Source organism: Gadus chalcogrammus, chromosome 8, assembly GCF_026213295.1.
Source record: "Gadus chalcogrammus isolate NIFS_2021 chromosome 8, NIFS_Gcha_1.0, whole genome shotgun sequence".
Taxonomy (NCBI): Eukaryota; Metazoa; Chordata; class Actinopteri; order Gadiformes; family Gadidae; genus Gadus; species Gadus chalcogrammus.
In genome coordinates, this window is record NC_079419.1 from 1,604,857 (window position 1) to 1,621,970 (window position 17,114).

The 17,114-nt window shown below is 43.5% G+C and overlaps 1 protein-coding gene across 2 annotated transcripts; it reads right to left on the reverse strand.

Moving 5' to 3' along the window:
• Nucleotides 1-22: 22 nt before the first annotated feature.
• On the reverse strand, nucleotides 23-16,075 carry apol1 (apolipoprotein L, 1). 2 transcript variants are annotated; one of them, XM_056596991.1, is made up of 40 exons: nucleotides 15,781-16,075; nucleotides 15,567-15,611; nucleotides 14,484-14,540; nucleotides 14,232-14,291; nucleotides 13,768-13,839; nucleotides 13,360-13,428; nucleotides 13,202-13,273; nucleotides 12,460-12,528; nucleotides 11,989-12,060; nucleotides 11,789-11,866; nucleotides 11,636-11,704; nucleotides 11,459-11,518; nucleotides 11,180-11,326; nucleotides 10,843-10,908; nucleotides 10,664-10,729; nucleotides 10,481-10,549; nucleotides 10,330-10,386; nucleotides 9,920-9,985; nucleotides 9,354-9,404; nucleotides 9,172-9,243; nucleotides 8,828-8,893; nucleotides 8,645-8,710; nucleotides 8,462-8,530; nucleotides 8,311-8,367; nucleotides 7,996-8,061; nucleotides 7,531-7,593; nucleotides 7,268-7,321; nucleotides 7,092-7,157; nucleotides 6,519-6,572; nucleotides 6,197-6,262; nucleotides 5,912-5,989; nucleotides 5,422-5,508; nucleotides 5,046-5,102; nucleotides 4,535-4,624; nucleotides 4,028-4,078; nucleotides 3,776-3,832; nucleotides 2,837-2,902; nucleotides 2,659-2,698; nucleotides 2,359-2,410; nucleotides 23-2,019 (listed from the first exon to the last, which is right to left on the reverse strand). In XM_056596991.1, the coding sequence occupies exons 1-40, from the start codon at nucleotides 15,781-15,783 to the stop codon at nucleotides 1,032-1,034; spliced, it is 3,513 nt and encodes a 1,170-aa protein (XP_056452966.1). In that variant the 5' UTR covers nucleotides 15,784-16,075; the 3' UTR covers nucleotides 23-1,031. The 2 variants fall into 2 exon arrangements, with proteins under 2 accessions (XP_056452966.1, XP_056452968.1); XM_056596993.1 differs by lacking the exon at nucleotides 6,519-6,572.
• Nucleotides 16,076-17,114: the final 1,039 nt, after the last annotated feature.

A 17,114-nucleotide genomic window follows, 5' to 3' on the forward strand; every position in this document is an offset into this window, starting at 1 on the left:
GCGTTCAAACCAGTATTTTTTTCATTTGACACATTGAAACGTAGATATTATTTTTTATTCCTGGAAATGCATAATCAACAATAAATACATTACATACAGTGACCTTTCACGTGTTTTACATCAAGACCAAAATAGTTAAATGCAGTCCTCAATGAGAATGATATAGATAATGGATATTTAGATTGTTGTTGTTATTAATCATAAGTAGTACTTCATTAAAGAGTACTGCTCTTTTAACAGGCTGGTCTCTTTTTCAAAGTTCATGAAGGGAAATCAGCTAAATCTTCTGTGAAGGAAGTGGGAGATGTCTTGTTTCTTTTATGTTCTGTACAGTGTTTAGAAAAGGTGCACAGTGTTGAAGTGTGTTTTGGAGTGAATACAGGGAGGTACCATCATGGATACTGACAGTCATTTGTCCTTCATATCAAGCATGGATGATTGTCTTGCATAGCAGTTTTGACACCAACAAAAGATCTACAATTATTAATATGTTCACGTTTTATTATAAATATATCAAAGACATTATAAATAATGAAGGCGCTACACCCAGTACAAATACTCCATTAGAGGTTCGTAAATAAAAGATAAACTAGATACCCATAGACCCGTTAAAAGTAAATTTCTTTGCAAAGTAGTTAGCAGCATACAAGGTCAAAGTCAAAACCTTACGTCACAAAGTATAAAACACATTTGATCTAAAGTCCATATTTGCATGGTCCATATTTAAAAAAAGAAGGTAAAATTTCCATAAACAATCATCAAAACAATTAAGGCTTGGATGACGTCCCAATAGGCAAGACTCCAGACTCTAGTTGCTCATCTTCTTATTGCATATCCGGCCTCAGCTATGCCGACAGTATTATTGGCATATCTTCACAAGGCAGGTTTGAGCGTTAAACCACCTAAAGTAAAACCCACTTCAAAACGATGGTCATTAAAATGTTTAAAGTGTCCTAATGAAAATCCCTGACTAGAAGAACTTAAATGCATCCATTAATATAATAATGTGAGGGTTCGGGAAGTTCTGGAAGTCAAACATACTCCCGGCTCTCGTAGTCCTTTTTGATCGCCTTTTTGATCCGGTCGATTTCATCTTCTTCCGAATCCTCGTCCGGTTTCTCCTCCTCCAGTTTCTTCTTCTCCTCCTCCTCCTCCTCCTCCCCCCCCTCGGGTTTGTTCAGATCCCGGACGGCCTCGGGGTCCTCGGGGCTGCTGGTGGACTGCAGCTCGTCCCGGATCCCGTTGAGCTCCACCAGTCCCTCGTGGAGCTGGACCGCCACCTCCCGGATCTTGGCGGCGAACTCCGACTTGGCGCCCTTCTTGAGCTCCTTGGAGTCCTTGGCCACAAAGTAGATGTCCATGCCCACGAAGAGCCCGGTGAGCACGCCCGTGGCCATGCTGGCGATCTGCACCGCCCGGGCGGCCGTGCTGCCCGCCACGTTGGCGATCTGCACCACGCGCATGATCTCGTTGGCGTTGATGAGGATGGCCTTGCCCAGCATGGCGCCGTCCTCGTAGATGTTGTTCAGCGCCGGGAAGTCACGGTTGTAGGCGTGCTTGCGCATCTTGAGCAGGTCGAACCGCCGCAGGTTCTCGATCCCCTGCTTGATGAAGGTCATGCACTTGTTGATGTCGGCCATCTTCTCCTGGTAGTCCTCCACGATCTTCTCCACCTTCTTGCGGTCCAGCGAGTTGTTGACCTGGTTGGAGATGCCGGCGCCCGCCGAGGTGAGTCCGCCCGCCGTGGCCACGCCCAGCCCCACCGCCGTGATGATCAGCGACGTGCCGAAGGTGACGGGCGCCAGGGCCAGCCCGGCGATGGTGGCCACGCCCCCCAGCGCGCTGGTGGAGCCGCCCGTGATCTGGGCGATCTTGGTCTTCTTGTTGAAGCGGTCCAGGTTGTCGGCGATGGCGTTGAGGTCCAGGACGTGCTGCCACAGGCTCTCGGCGCGCTCCGTGAACAGCTTGTTGAACACCCGGATGCCCCTCTGCACCTTCTCCGCCGTGAGCGCGAACGCCCTGCGGGGAGAGAGGTCACGTCGTCATGGTGATGCCCAGAGGGGATGGTCTGCGCTGCGCACCGGCCCCAGCGGTCAGTGTATCAGAGAGAGCTAAAGATCTGTCTTTAAATGGAATCGATGACTGAGGAGGAAAACAATGGATTTAAAAAACAAATCGTTGTTTTCCTATGAGAGGAGCTGCAGCAGTCTCCTCAAACTATAGACTTCTATCGACAAACTAATTATAGAGATAATGTAGCTTTTGTTGTCGGTCCCATTAGGGGTTTGGGAGCCCTACCACACACGGACGCACGCATGCACGCACACACACGCACACACACACAGAGTCCTGTCTTACTTGGCCTCTTCCTTCTCCGTCATGTCATCCTCTTTGGGCATGTCCTCCCATTCTGAATAAACACAGCAGAGGAAAGACAACAGGAAATCAGGACAATTTTAAAAATGTTTTTACATTATGTGGTCAACAAGATGATCGAGTGACGTCTTAGGCCACCTTAGTAATGATGTTGTGTGTGTGTGTGTGTGTGTGTGTGTGTGTGTGTGTGTGTGTGTGTGTGTGTGTGTGTGTGTGTGTGTGTGTGTGTGTGTGTGTGTGTGTGTGTGTGTGTGTGTGTGTGTGTGTGTGTGTGTGTCTTACGTTCCACTGTGCTCCACCACTCCATGAGACCCTCCACGTCCTTCAAGAGAAGGCAAAGTTTAACCGTCAGAACTACAGAACTATATCACTGCTGTATAACTCAGAAAACCTCAGAAAACCTCGTCCCATAGTTTCCAAAGCAACAAATTCATATTTCTGACACGTTCCCATCACACACCTGATCATTCGATTCGTCTGGACCGATCCGGAAGTCTTCCAGCCGGTCAAACAGAGACCTTTCATTCTAACGACAAAAATGACAAAAAAAATATTAATTTTCCTAAAATATTCTGATTGAGATTTATTTTCCTTCCCAGTATTTACAAATAATATTATATATATTACATTACATCAGATTTGGGTTAAGTGTATTGTAAGAGAAAGAGAGAAAAATAGAAAGTTGAAAGAGATTAAGAGTAAAAGTTGTTTTAGCTCCAACATAAGCCCAGCTTTTGTGTATTTATTTTGTACAAAAGCAGAGGAGGGTGTGGAGAAACACGAAGCAGAACAAGACTGGTGGGAAACACAGTGACTGATTGTCTCTAAGAGCACAATGCCGGTAGGTCGACGTCTGATGGCAGAGCGTGATCGGTTTTCAGGGAGTGGCCTCACACCACAGCCCAGTAGGATCCAAGTTAGAGCCAAGGCTTACGAAGGGGTGTGTGTGCGCGCACAGCAATAATTTGTGTGCGAGTTATTTGTGCGTGTGTGCATATGTATTTGCGCATGCGTGCGTGCGTGTGTGTACATCCGACAGCTACAGGGACTACCTCGACGCATACTTAGGAATCCTGTGCACAGCATGCAAAGTAGCCAGACACAACGTCACTAGAGTCACTGAGCTTGGCTTTAACCTCCAGAACTTCAGCATTTGGCTAAGGATCTGTATCTAAGCTACTTGGATGGCTCTGGATATCACACAATGTGTGCAAATATATCATTCATGTATAAAAAGAAAAGGGTAAAAGTGGTATATCAGTCTGTGTAAGATACAGATACCCCTCCCCCACACACCATTTCGTTCCACAGAAGAATGACAATAGGGAGTTGGGTTACTTCTTCAAACTAAACATAGGGCAGGTATTTCCCGTTGCACACAAAGCAAGCGTTTCCCTACCCCAGGTGCATTGTCAGTCGCAGTCGGCTCATCCTGTGGGTTCTTCTTTGGTCGAACCTAGGCACACACACACACACACACACACACACACACACACACACACACACACACACACACACACACACACACACACACACACACACACACACACACACACACACACACACACACACACACACACACACACACACACGTCAGAAATGTGTTGGTTTTGAAGAGTTAACTCAAACACAGGTGTCACATGAGTCTTACCTTGACCCGGGGTAGGAAGGGATTGTGCTTTTTCGTTTTCTTGGGTTTGGTCTGAAGGCGACAGGCAAAAAAGAGATTGCATTTCTTATACGAGAGGTATTGCTGTGAAGGACCATGTTAGTCATATTTGTGATGGGCACTGGAAACTATCACAACAAGATTCATTGTAATATACTGCTCATCACAACACCCTATCTCATGAATATTCAGCCATATGATTTGAAACTCTCAATCTATACAGTGTGAAAGAACGACCAATCCAACACAGCTTGACAATTATTAGCCAATGGAAATACACTTAGACACGGATGAGGGCGGGACAGAATGCCGTATGTCAATGTTCACAGCAGAGCAATGAAATACGTTTGCAAACATCAGCAGACATGCTTCTTATGGATGGATTTACTTTAACAATTTTTCCTAAACGATGACAAAACTCTCCAGTCTCCAAATAACGAGGTTAGGAGGTGTGTGCACCGTCATGGAGCGAGAGGTTTCAGTACACACCACTTCCTGGCCGTTGCCTTCCTCCACCTCAATCCCTTCTTCTGTGTTCAAGGGCTCGTCTTCGTTCAGGCCTTCATCATCCGATGGGGCCTAAGAGAGAGGGGAGACACCATGTTGCATTCCTTGAATATGACTCAAAGACAACCGCACCTAATAAGAAAACATTAGCGTCAACGGGGTGTGGAAGCCACAGTTGTCTTTTTAGATGCTTTTTAGGTGGGGTTTTTAGGTGCTCTTTAGGTGGGGTTTTTAGGTGCTTTTTAGGTGGGGTTTTTAGATGCTCTTTAGGTGGGGTTCTCTTGGTGAAAGTTAGCCGACAGTCCGCGGAGACGGTAGAGTGACGTCACCCGGCACCAATTATAACCGAACAAGGAGAGTGATCACATGACCCATGCTTCAACAGAGCCTGAGTGGGTGATTGGTTCAGCGCTGTTCTTCTCACTACGTTTATAAAGAATAAAAGATCCCGGTAACAATTTCAGGAAGTATGAACAAATGGGGTGAACCGTACCTGGTCAGAAACACGTGGCATAAACGGATTGTGGCGCTTTGGTTTTTTCATCTTGGCCTGAAAATAAATAGATCACATGACATCAATGCATCTCTCAAAGTAATACGGGGTCACCTGACCGAATCACAGAAGGTTCAATAAACACAAGAGAAGCATGTATTTTGGCAAGCCAAAAAAAACCTCCCAAGCAGTACGTCAGAGAGCCTAACATCCATTTGCAAGTCATTGGAATGGAAGCGATACAGGGAAGTAGAAGCTGTAGCAGTGGTCAGAGTCGCAGCAGCATAAATGGTTTCCAGTACACCTGGACAACCATATCTTGTTAGAAAACATACTCTAAATAATGAAAAAGTAGCGTCCGGTGAGAATGACTCACTGCTTTGGTGCCCGACGGTTTGGCGTCCTCACCCCCGACAGAGCGTCCTTCTTCACGGTCGGTCAGTACCTCATCATCTGATTGGTTCTGAATAAGAAAACATAAAAGTTTTACTTAAAACAATACAGGTCTGTCTAATGGACAAGATATCGATTGGGAGGAATCCTTCAAATGACAACTGTTGATATAGACAGACAGTCTGTGGGTGAGTGAGTTCAATATATACTTGATTTTTTTACAGGTCTATGTGTATGATTGATATTGTATGCTGTCTTATGCCTATAGGACTATGTGTATGATTGTTGTCTTGAGTTTTGCCTGCTTAAATTGACGCATGAGGGACGGTAAAGTATTTGAATTTCAAAAGAACCCAATGCATAGCAAGTGCTTCAGAGGGAGCCCTCAATAAAAGTGAAGCACCATAAAACAAACAGAACGTTTGTCCTTACTGATAGTGTCTGTCTGTCTGTCTGTCTGTCTGTGTTCCTACCTCCTTGGCTGGTTTCACGGGGCCGGACTGCGCTCCGGATCGGTCCATTCTCTCCCGGGGGTGGGGACCGCTCTTGACCTGTGAGCCGACAGACAAATCCCGACAGCTGGGTTACACACAGTGGCTGAGTGAGCTGGCCAGGGGGCAGCTACGGTGGCTCAGTGGGTCCAAAATCAGAGAGCTCAGTGCAGAGGGAGGCTTCCTGTCGACGGTCTCACTGGGTGTGAGAGTGAGAGGGGGAGAGTGAGTCACCCATGATGCAAATAATGCAAATAATAGACTGACCAGTTTTAATTTCTCTTCTCCTTGCTGTTCCACTTCCTTGTTGTTCTCTGCTTGGCCAACGTCCTTCTGCACAGAGGACACATTGCGTTACCCAACTGTTAGCTCCCGCGGCGATGACTAGCACGAGATGCCTGGTCCATGTCACTTTCTGTTTGATTTCACAACCACCGGGAAAAAAAAGAATCCAACACTGACCAGTGCTATAGCAGCAGGGAAGCACCACCACACTATCGAACGTGAAACGAGGGAACCACCATTTTGTAAAACCTTGAACCGTATTAGCCCTAATACACCAACAGACTAATACAGCAACAGTGTTTACTTTAGTTGCCGAACGGAATGGATTCATCATCGCCATGGCACCCGCCACGGAGCTCTACAAGGGAATCAGTGCATTGTTTTGGTGATATTCAAAAGTATTTTGTGAAGCCTTTTGTGTTTATAGTTTCTTCTTATGATTCAGAAATAGTTGGGACAGCAAGGAAGGTTTCCCTCAACAGCTGAGCCAGCCCCGGGCTCCACCATCCCAGCCTTGTGGTGGGCCAGGGGGAGTACGCGCTCGTCATGATTTCAACTCACTTCCTTGTAGGTCTGTGCCTGACAATGAACTAATGCGTACATTTTATTACAAAAAAATTACATCATTGTCGTCTATCATTGCTTTATACAAGATAGTATACCTTTGAAACAGTAGAATTTTACCGACTAATATTATGCTATTATCATAATAAATGTTTATTCTTTATTTCATACATAAAAATAATACATTTAATAAGGTTTGGTTATTATCTTTTAAATAAAAAAATAAAAAGATTAGTAAATACAACAGCTGACTGGAAACTTCTAGAATGCCCGCCACACACACACACACACACACACACACACACACACACACCTGTTTGTTGCTGGAGGTCTTCTCGTCAGCGGTCGGCTCCTCGTCAGAACCGGGGTGCTTGTAGTGCTGTCAAAAGAGGAAACTGTTTTGTACTGTTTGGTGTCCTATCCTTTTAGCTAACCAATAATAACATCAACAACAGCAACAACAGCGAACACAACAAGCGGGTTTCTCACCTTGTTGGCGAAGTAGAACGGATTGAGGTTCATCATGGCACCTGTGAGCTTATTCTGAAATCAAACAACGGGGTTGAATTGGGCCTTATTCCCCTAGCTGCCATCTTGGCTCTAAGTGCTACCTGGACGGGTGAGCGGAATGTGGAACGTAACCAAGATGGCCGCCGGCTGAATAAGGCCCATGGGGACAAACGAGATTCTAAGCAGTAACTGGAACACTGGTACTGGTTATTGTTTTGCAGAGAGAAGGTTGAGTTACAAACCTGTTTGTGACCAGATTGAGGGTCTGTAGTTTCCTCTTCACTATCAGAGTTTGAGCTGTTCTGCTGCAAGACGCACCCAAACAAATATCATAGTTTACATTATTAGAATGAGTAAACTATCATTATTTAAGTAATGTGAGTGTTAATGTAGTAATACAAAATCAACAAACTATATGAGGGATAATATGAATTTAATGTTATATACGACAAATAAACAATAAATATTACTATTCATTAATATTATCAGTAACGGGTAATTATATATAAGTATCAACAAATTAGTGCTATTTGGTCCTTTTTATCTTAAAACTGCTTCACTGCTTTTTAGAGAGTAAAAAGTATCAAACTATTCAAGCCGGCCCGGTTGATGGCTGTTTTAAGCAGCCTGACCAGTCAGCCAGAGTCGGCTCAGGTGAGGGTGCTTAAACCAGCCGTCAACCACACACACAATCCATGGAGGGATACCTTAGCAGTCTTCTCTCTGAGCGTGTCAGAGCTGGCTGACAGCTCAGAGTCTGCGGTCAGGTCCTCCTGAAGAAGAAAATAATAAAAACGACTATCAGTTAGATTCACACCAATACTTGACTCCAGCAGTTCTAGCATGGTCTAGCTGAACTTCTGGGGGGAGACGGAGATATTTTATTGAAGGAAACTAATTTGGAGGGAGGAGAGTTTGATGAGTGCATTTCTACAGTGGCTAGTCTACAAGGTGTTGATCTGAAGCCTTTACAGATCCATAATAGTTTACTAATGCTAGCGGAGTTTGCTAAATACACTTACCCGAGACTGGGTCCTCTTGTTCTTTTTAAACACCCCACCAAACAGCCCTCCTTTCTCCTGTAGGAAAGAAACAGATCCAGATGTTATCTGGGACCTTCTCTTACTTCTGTCAACCAGTGGTTTGTAGCCTGATGTGTACGGCTCTGCTCACCTTGCCCTCTTTCCCCTCCGAGAGATTATCGACGCTGCCCTTCAACTCCCCGGACGCAGACAGATTCTCCTGGGGGGAAACGATGTCCAGCGAGTTAATATTCATTGGGATTGAATATATGCAGAGTATGTGCATAATATAAGAAGAGCCTGGAGACAAGAACGCCACGCGGCAAAACCACACCTGAGCCTGGTCGTTGGCGCCTTTGGTCCAGCCTTTAAACATCCCGCCAAACTTACTGCCCTTCTCCTGAAGGAAAAGAGTTCAAATGGGAGTTAAGTCGCTATGCATCAAAGTCTTTGGACATTCCATGTCCTAGAGTTCCTAATTTCCTTCCGAAGGAGAGCGAGCCATGCTAACATTTACCTTAGCGCAGTCAGCTGACAAACTGTCATTGCTGTTACTCAAATCTCCATCCAATGAAAGACGATCCTGAAACACATCAACAAGGTTGGGTCATTTGTCCTTTGTCCTGTCCTTTCATACTTTCGACAGGTTTGAGGGACAGAGATTGTAGGGGTTAGACATGTTTATTCATAGACACAAAAAAACTGAGGAACAAATTCAGATAATAATCAATAACAATAAAGCCAGTTGAGGGTAAATTGGGTGCACGGCTTTGGAGAGTAAAGTGAGTTGGCCGACATGCAGTGGCCATGAGGCCTTGTCCCGTATCCCACGAGGTCATGATGAAGAGGGTCTGCCTTTACCTGCTTTCTGGCTCTGGTTTCCTCTGCACGCAGCGCGTCACTGGAATCAGCAGGCTGCTCGCTCTTCTCCTGCTGGAACACAGAACACGTGACCTCAGGAGAAACCACGTGCGCCATGGAATTTATGTGTTTGACCTTTGTGGAAACAAAAAGGTCCCCCCCCCCCCAGGGCTGAGCGTTACCCAGGCGGAGGACTGGAATGGACTCTTCAGGATCTTACCCATACCACCGCCCTACAGCCGAAGGTAACGAGCACCGCAAACGGTTATGACATTTTCCCTCAGAAACACAGCTCCAACAAACACAACTAAAACAAGTTTTATTCATGTTATATATAATTATCAGATCTGATATTGTATTTATATGATGTTCATACTTTCTAGAAAAGCTTTCTATCTATTTCCTTCTTTGCAGTGTCTGTTATTTGTTTGCAATGTAGAGGAAGTCTGTAACATGACATCACCTTCAATGAATGCCGCTCAGTGTTATTTTAATGTCATTAATTAATATGCATGACATACACCTGAAACTCCCCTGAAGCAAGGGGTTACAGAATATGACTCATTCGTTGTTTTTGTGTCACATGACCAAAGTAGGACAAGGGTGTGGTGTGTGTGTGTGTGCGGTTCAGGGCTGGTTTAAGCAGCCTCACCAGTCAGCCAGCCCCAGAGCCTCCTCAGTCTGAGTCGGGTCAGGTGAGGGTGCTTAAACCAGCCGTCAACCACACACACAATCCACGAAGGTTTACCTTGGAAGTCTTCTCTGCGAGATTGTCAGTGCTGGCGGACAGCTCAGAGTCTGCGGTCAGGTCCTCCTGAAGAAGAAAAGACATGTTGGAAATAGAAACAACTCAGTTTGAGTCATACTAATGTCGGATGCAGCAGTTTTATCATGTTCCAGCAGAACTTCTGGGGGGAGACGGCACGGAGCCTGGGCCGGATCATGAACCTGAAGGGGCGTGGTTACAACGTGTTTCCTGTATCGTTTGGGCGAACTAATAAAGCTTTCAGGAGAGGACTTAAAGGAGTGAGTCGCTAATCTGCCCAGGGTTGATTCAAAACCTTTACAGAACCTTTTATACAGTTTACTACTGCTGGCTGAGTTTGTGTTCACATATTAAGCAGAGAAAATGTGAAAATATATCAATACTTTGCTTACCACGGACTTGGTCCTCTTGTTCTTTTTAAACACCCCACCAAACAGCCCTCCTTTCTCCTGGAGGAAAGAAACAGATCCAGATGTTATCTGGGACCTTCTCTTACTTCTGTCAACCAGTGGTTTGTAGCCTGATGTGTACGGCTCGGCTCACCTTGCCCTCTTTCCCCTCCGAGAGATTATCAACGCTGCCCTTCAACTCCCCGGACGCAGACAGATCCTCCTGGGGGGAAACGATGTCCAGCGAGTTAATATTCATTGGGATTGAATATATGCAGAGTATGTGCATAATATAAGAAGAGCCTGGAGACAAGAACGCCACGCGGCAAAACCACACCTGAGCCTGGTCGTTGGCGCCTTTGGTCCAGCCTTTAAACATCCCGCCAAACTTACTGCCCTTCTCCTGAAGGAAAAGAGGGTCAAATGGGAGTGAAGTTGTTATGTATCGTGTGATTTTTGATTAACTGACAAAGCCAAGCTAAAAACACTTTTACCTTACTTTTACCCAACATTTACCTTAGTGTTGTCAGCTGACAAACTGTCATTGCTGTTACTCAAATCTCCATCCAATGAAAGACGATCCTGCAACACATCAACAAGGTTTGGTAATTTGTCCTTTGCTAAGAAACAACACCTTGATTTCATATTTTTGTTTTTAGTTTTGAAGGAGCGATATTTTAGAGGTTGGACAACATTAGTCATACACAAAAAACTGAAGGACAAATTCATCCAATAATCCATAACATTAAATCCAGTTGATTAATTAAAAGATTTGACCGCGAATCAGACCAAGGGCCTATTTAATGTCAAACGTAGTCATGCAGAATATATATTAGGTAACCTAAAGTAGTACCTGGGACTCTGTTCGTCTGTGACCTGGTTTAGGGGTTTGTTTGAGAATCCCTCCGAGAAATCCAGTTTTCTCCTTGGGGGACTTTTTGTTGTTGTTTAAGCTGTCGTTACTGGCTGAAAGATCACCGCTCTGGACAGAGAGGCGGGCCTAGAAGAATGATGACAGTTAAAAAATGGCTGTTGGTAAGCTTTGAGTTGTAAATCCTTTAATCCATTTTATTGAGGAATTGACTCATTATAATACGATCTACCATTTTTGTGTCACTAGGATTTGGGTTACCTTGGAAATCCCCTCTGAGAGATTGTCACTGCTGACGGACAGATCTGAGGTCAGGTCCTCCTGGAGCAGAGAAAACAAACACTGATGAACCACTGAACCAGGAGGAGACAACGGGCCGAACTCTGAAACAACCACGACACAAACTGCACCCTGGCAGCGTGAACTGGCAGCACCTACCCGCGACTGAGACCGGGCGAACAGGGACTTTGGTTTTTTAAACACTCCACCAAACATCCCGCCCTTCTCCTGCAGAAATAATTAATTGCAAACGATTAAACCCAAATTATAACCATTGTATTAAGTCGGTCAAGCAAATCTGTTGGCGCTCACTTTGCTGTCCTTGCCCTCGGAGAGATTATCAGAGCTCCCAGACTTTTGGCTAGATACGTCAGAAACAGACAGGTCCTCCTGTGGAGAACACATTTCCATCGAGTTGTTATTCATTCATCGTTTCCATGGTTATGTTTATCGCAGAGTATGTGTGCATAGTATCCATGGAAACAGCACTGCACCTATACAGTGACCCTCACCTGCGACGCGCTGTTGACTTCTTTGGTCCAGTTGGACTTTTTAAACATGGCACCAAACTTGCTGCCCTTCTCCTGAGAAGAAAAAGATTGAGGGATCACATGTGAATAAAATGCAAGTTTGAATGGGTGCAGTGTTACCCTCCAAAACCTCCATTTGCGATCATTCCCCTCTCCCACCCACAGTCTGACTGGGTGGGACTGTGGCTATGGAACGAGCTGGAAATGCTGACCCTCCTAGAATAGAACAACTGCCTTGACCGAGCATAACACTGCATTATTACACGGCTTTGTCCAATTTTCAGTACGCTGTTATGAATGACTGTTGCTATGGATGCACACACACACACACACACACACACACACACACACACACACACACACACACACACACACACACACACACACACACACACACACACACACACACACACACACACACACACACACACACACACACACACACACACACACCTTGGGGTTGTTGTTCTCTGACAGACTGTCACTGCTGCCATTCAAATCCCCGTCCATTGAGAAATTGTCCTACAAACAAATAAGCATGAATATATATTAGAGCTGTCAGTTAAACGTGTTATTAACGGCGTTAACACAAACCAATTTTAACGGCGTTAAAAAATTTATCGCGCGATTAACGCAATTATTTTATTAAAATAAATAAATATATATATATCTTTTTTTTTTTTTCTTTGCCTCAAAACAAAGAAGCAGTAGCCTGACTGCTATGTTCAAATTACATTTGTTCAAAGCAGTCGTTTAATTGCACTATAGGCTCTTTTTTTGTATCGTCCTGTTTTGATCAGTATATGCCAATGTTGTTATCGATAAAAAATCATTTGCACAAGGCAAGCCGATGCACTTCACCATGTTGATAAGAGAATTAAAATGAGAAGAATTATGGGACAAAAAAATCAAGGGATATTTAGCATAGAAAAAAAATTGCGATTAATTGCGATTAATCGTGAGTTAACTATGACATTAATGCGATTAATCACGATTAAATATTTTAATCGCTTGACAGCTCTAATATATATATATTTTTTCGATTCTTACAATACCATGAGTGCCCACATTCTGAGCATGGGTGGCCTCACTGGCCTGTGGTCACAATCGAACACCCAACCCTGGCATTGTTAATGCCACACTATGATAAAGACTTAAAAAAATATATACAATGTCCAACCTATGAGTATAATACCTGGGATTCTGAACGACTGTGACCTGGTTTTGGGCTTCGTTTCAGAATTCCCCCAAACACTCCCGTTTTCTCCTAGATATAGGGGGTCACAAAATAAGTAATTCTCAATGAACAGATAAGAACCTCGGACAAGCAAATAAGAGGCAAGGTAAGCTCACCTTGGATGGGTTTTTGTTCAGGCTGTCAGTACTGGATGAGAGCTCCCGGCTTGGGACCGGGAGGCTGGCCTGGAAGAACGATATCTGCACGTTAATACTTGATACAGAGCTTATAGTACACTAAAATGGGCTGTAAAAGAGACCCCCCCCCCCACACACACACACACACACACACTCCCTTTTGCAGCATTTGTATATTAGCCAGCAACCTCTGGAGGTCACATTAAGCTAATTGTGTTCTCAATGAATGAAAGAAAAAAAAGGGCAAGATGTAGGTAAAATCGAATTTAAATTCAGTTTAAGCTATCCATTTCCCTCTGGTCACTCTATTCGGATAAAATTACTCAAAGGACCCAGATGCTATCTTTACGAATACAAAGAAGGTAGGTTTGAGGTAATCAGACACACCTGTACAGGTGTCTCTTCCCTCACTGACTTGGTGCTTTTTCCCAGAACTCCTTTAAACACGCCCCCTTTCTCCTGCAACAGAGACATAAAGATCCAATCAAGCCTACGCAATATTCATTTGTCACTGATTAAAATCACTTAACATTTTCCTTGATACCGTTAAAGGGAATGGTTTACGGTTTTACTCAGAAGTTATGAAAATGACAACCAATACAGACAACCAAATACATCTACTCAATTAACTTATAAAGCAGAGTTTCCCCAATCTCAAACTGCATTATTTTAAATTTCTAATCCCATAATATTGTGTTTGTTCACTGATCAGCGTTCATTGATATTCTAGGCCGTTTTTAGTTTTCTTCAAATGGATATTCAGGCCTAAATATTGGGTCATATGGCGACAAAAAAGTTGTGAACCATTGTAGCAAAGCCTGGCCATGCATTTTGCTTCCTCCATAGCTCACCTTTGTGTTATCGTTCAGACTGCCACTGCTGTTTGAGCCCTCAATGTCAACCAAGTTGCCCTGCAAAATCAAAACAGGGAGCATGGAATTAAATGTTAACATTTTAGCTCAAACTCAAAGAAATCTAGTAGCCACATTCAAGTGAAGTTTACTCAAAACGTCTTAAAAGGTTGAATGATATTTAAAATCTGATTTTTAAACCAGCATTCATTCAAGAATAAAATGCATGAATTTGATTAGAAACTAACGTACCGTTGGCTCCCGTTTGGAGGACTTTTTGAGCATTCCACCAAAGCGTGCAGCTATTTCCTGGAGGAAGAATGCTGTTTGTCAGCTTTTATACTATTAAGGCCTCTCAAAAAAGCCAAAAGCAAAACAACTTTAGAAAAGAGACTGGGAAGTTTTTTCAAGCGGGATCCCACCTGGTATGCAAATAGATATTTTGGATAAAATAATACAATGCAAAAGGTTTGAAAGGTCTCATAAAAACATATTTTATACAAATAGCCTAATGATTTGTAGCCACAAGAAAACTACTGCTAATGACTTCATCTTGTAAGACATGCTTTCGTTTGCTGAGACTTTGATATTAAAGGTTGATGTTGAGTGGGTTAATACGCAAGACGTCCCAGGCCTATTTAAGGGAGTTTGTCAAACATATGTTGAGAGCAGCCAACTCATAGTAAGTTCACCGACCGCTTTAAAAACAGGAGATCCGGCCCGTCACTTAAGTTTCAAGAGTTCTATTTATTTATCTCACACACATACTAAAGTTCTAACAAACTGTTTCCATGCCATGCCTCATTTCCCTACAGAACCGTTTTTCTACTGTTCTGTCACCACTATTATGAGAGTAAACAAAGTGTTGTGTACACACAATGGTTAAGGTTGTTCCTGCTTTATTTACATGCTGCAGTCACCCTAGCATGTCAAGGCCTTTAGACCAGGGGCTTCCACTTCAACAAGTGTCCTCACAATTATTACTGTGTCCTTTTGCAGACTAAAAGACCTCCTAGCTAGAGTCAATGTGTACCCCATCTCTTGTTCAGGCAGTAACCTAATGACTGAGCACCATCTTTTATCTACATGGTCAGAGTAGGCTAATGGAACAGCACATAAAGATAGAATACAGTCTTGGAACTAATGGCTTCTAAAAAAAAAAGTACATTACAGAACATTCGTCATTAATGATAGGTACTTGCATGTTCAATTTGCGCATTATTGCTATTAAATGTGGGAATTTCTACACATTAAATATGTATGTAGAGTTAAGAGGACAACAAAACAGAAGAAACAGTAGACCCACAACACAAGTCGAAACCTTACAATACTTACAGAGACACTTTCTTCACATTCTAAATCCAGATTATTATACTGCTCCTGTAATACAGAAATAATTAGAGTTTAATAAAACAAATAACAAAAACAAGTTCATCAGCTGGACACCGCTCGACTCGCATTGCCAGCAACTAAATCCGTTCAGAAGCACCTCGACAATTAAACATGAATTGATAAACGTGACGATGTTATGTCATATGTGATAGTTTACCATCTCTGCCTTCGTTGTATCCTGGTTGTGTCGATACAACGCCTCTTATGTTCAGACGCCCAAGGAGACGGCTAAACCGCCTGTTTCACGTTATTGTTTCCAAACTTCGCTGAACCTCCTCTAAATGTTTACGTCGGCTCGGTTCTCAGAGAGATCCCATGCGGAATGGGTCCGGAAACCAATAGATTCGTCCACCGATCGCGTCCGACTTCACGGGGCTTTGGTTAACCTTCGCTGTGATCTGCGAGTTTCTGTGTAAAATAGTTGTTCACCTGAGAGTCCAAGGAGAGGGCGTGGCCACAGCTCTCGTTCGTGACAGTGCAGCGAGTGAACGGTGTTTTAGATATTAGGCTACCGTCATCTATTTGCTGGCAGTGGGTAAATTGTCAATAAAACCATTTGTATTTTGAAATTAGCTGCCTGGAAAAAAAACCCGCAACATTCAAATCATTAGTGTGCCCATTGGTTGGATTTATTTTATTCAGAGGAAGATTTATGGTGCCATTTAAGAGCATGGCGGAAGCAATCCAGTAGCATTTACACAGATAACAAGGTCATAAGATCATTAAAGGATAACAGATGTTTAGATAGCAGATTGCATGTGTCAGATTCAATAAGTCATATTTACCCTACCATAAAGGGTTACATGATCATTCAATTTGAACACAAACGATAAATGATGGCAAAGAGACATAAGATTTGAATAATTGATACATAACCAAAATACAACACAAGTCGTTTTTACAGCATTTATTAATTTTCAAATTAAATATACACCACTTTTTTGGTCATAGTTCTGATCTCTTGAAGATGAAATTAAACAAAATCAAAGCAAAGTATTTGTAGACATTCAAAACCCCTTTAAGGCTACCTGGTTACATAAATTAATTCCCTTACGTTATAGAAAGCAAATCCTATATATTAATGAAAACATTTTAAAGTTTTCAAGGCACAACATGTTAGTAAAAGTGCTTAAAGTTGGCGCCATAACATTATAGCTCGCCAGGAAATTGATTGAGCCGCATTGCATATTCATTTAAAGGTGATTAATAAAGTGAAGCATTATAAGGCATGGTTAGTGTTTGCGTTTGTGTCACTGGTTCAGCGTAGGAAGTAAGTTTGGCCCATACTCATCTCCGTACACCAGTCCTCCCCAGGACACCGTGGGCTCACCTCCAGAACCTGAACCGGGCTTCCACACACAAACATACCGACCTAGAGAGAGAGGTAGAGAGAGAGGTAGAGAGAGAGAGGGGTAGAGAGAGAGAGAGAGAGAGAGAGAGAGAGTAGGGGGTGAGGAGAGAGGGGAGAGAGAGGTAGAGGTAGAGGTAGAG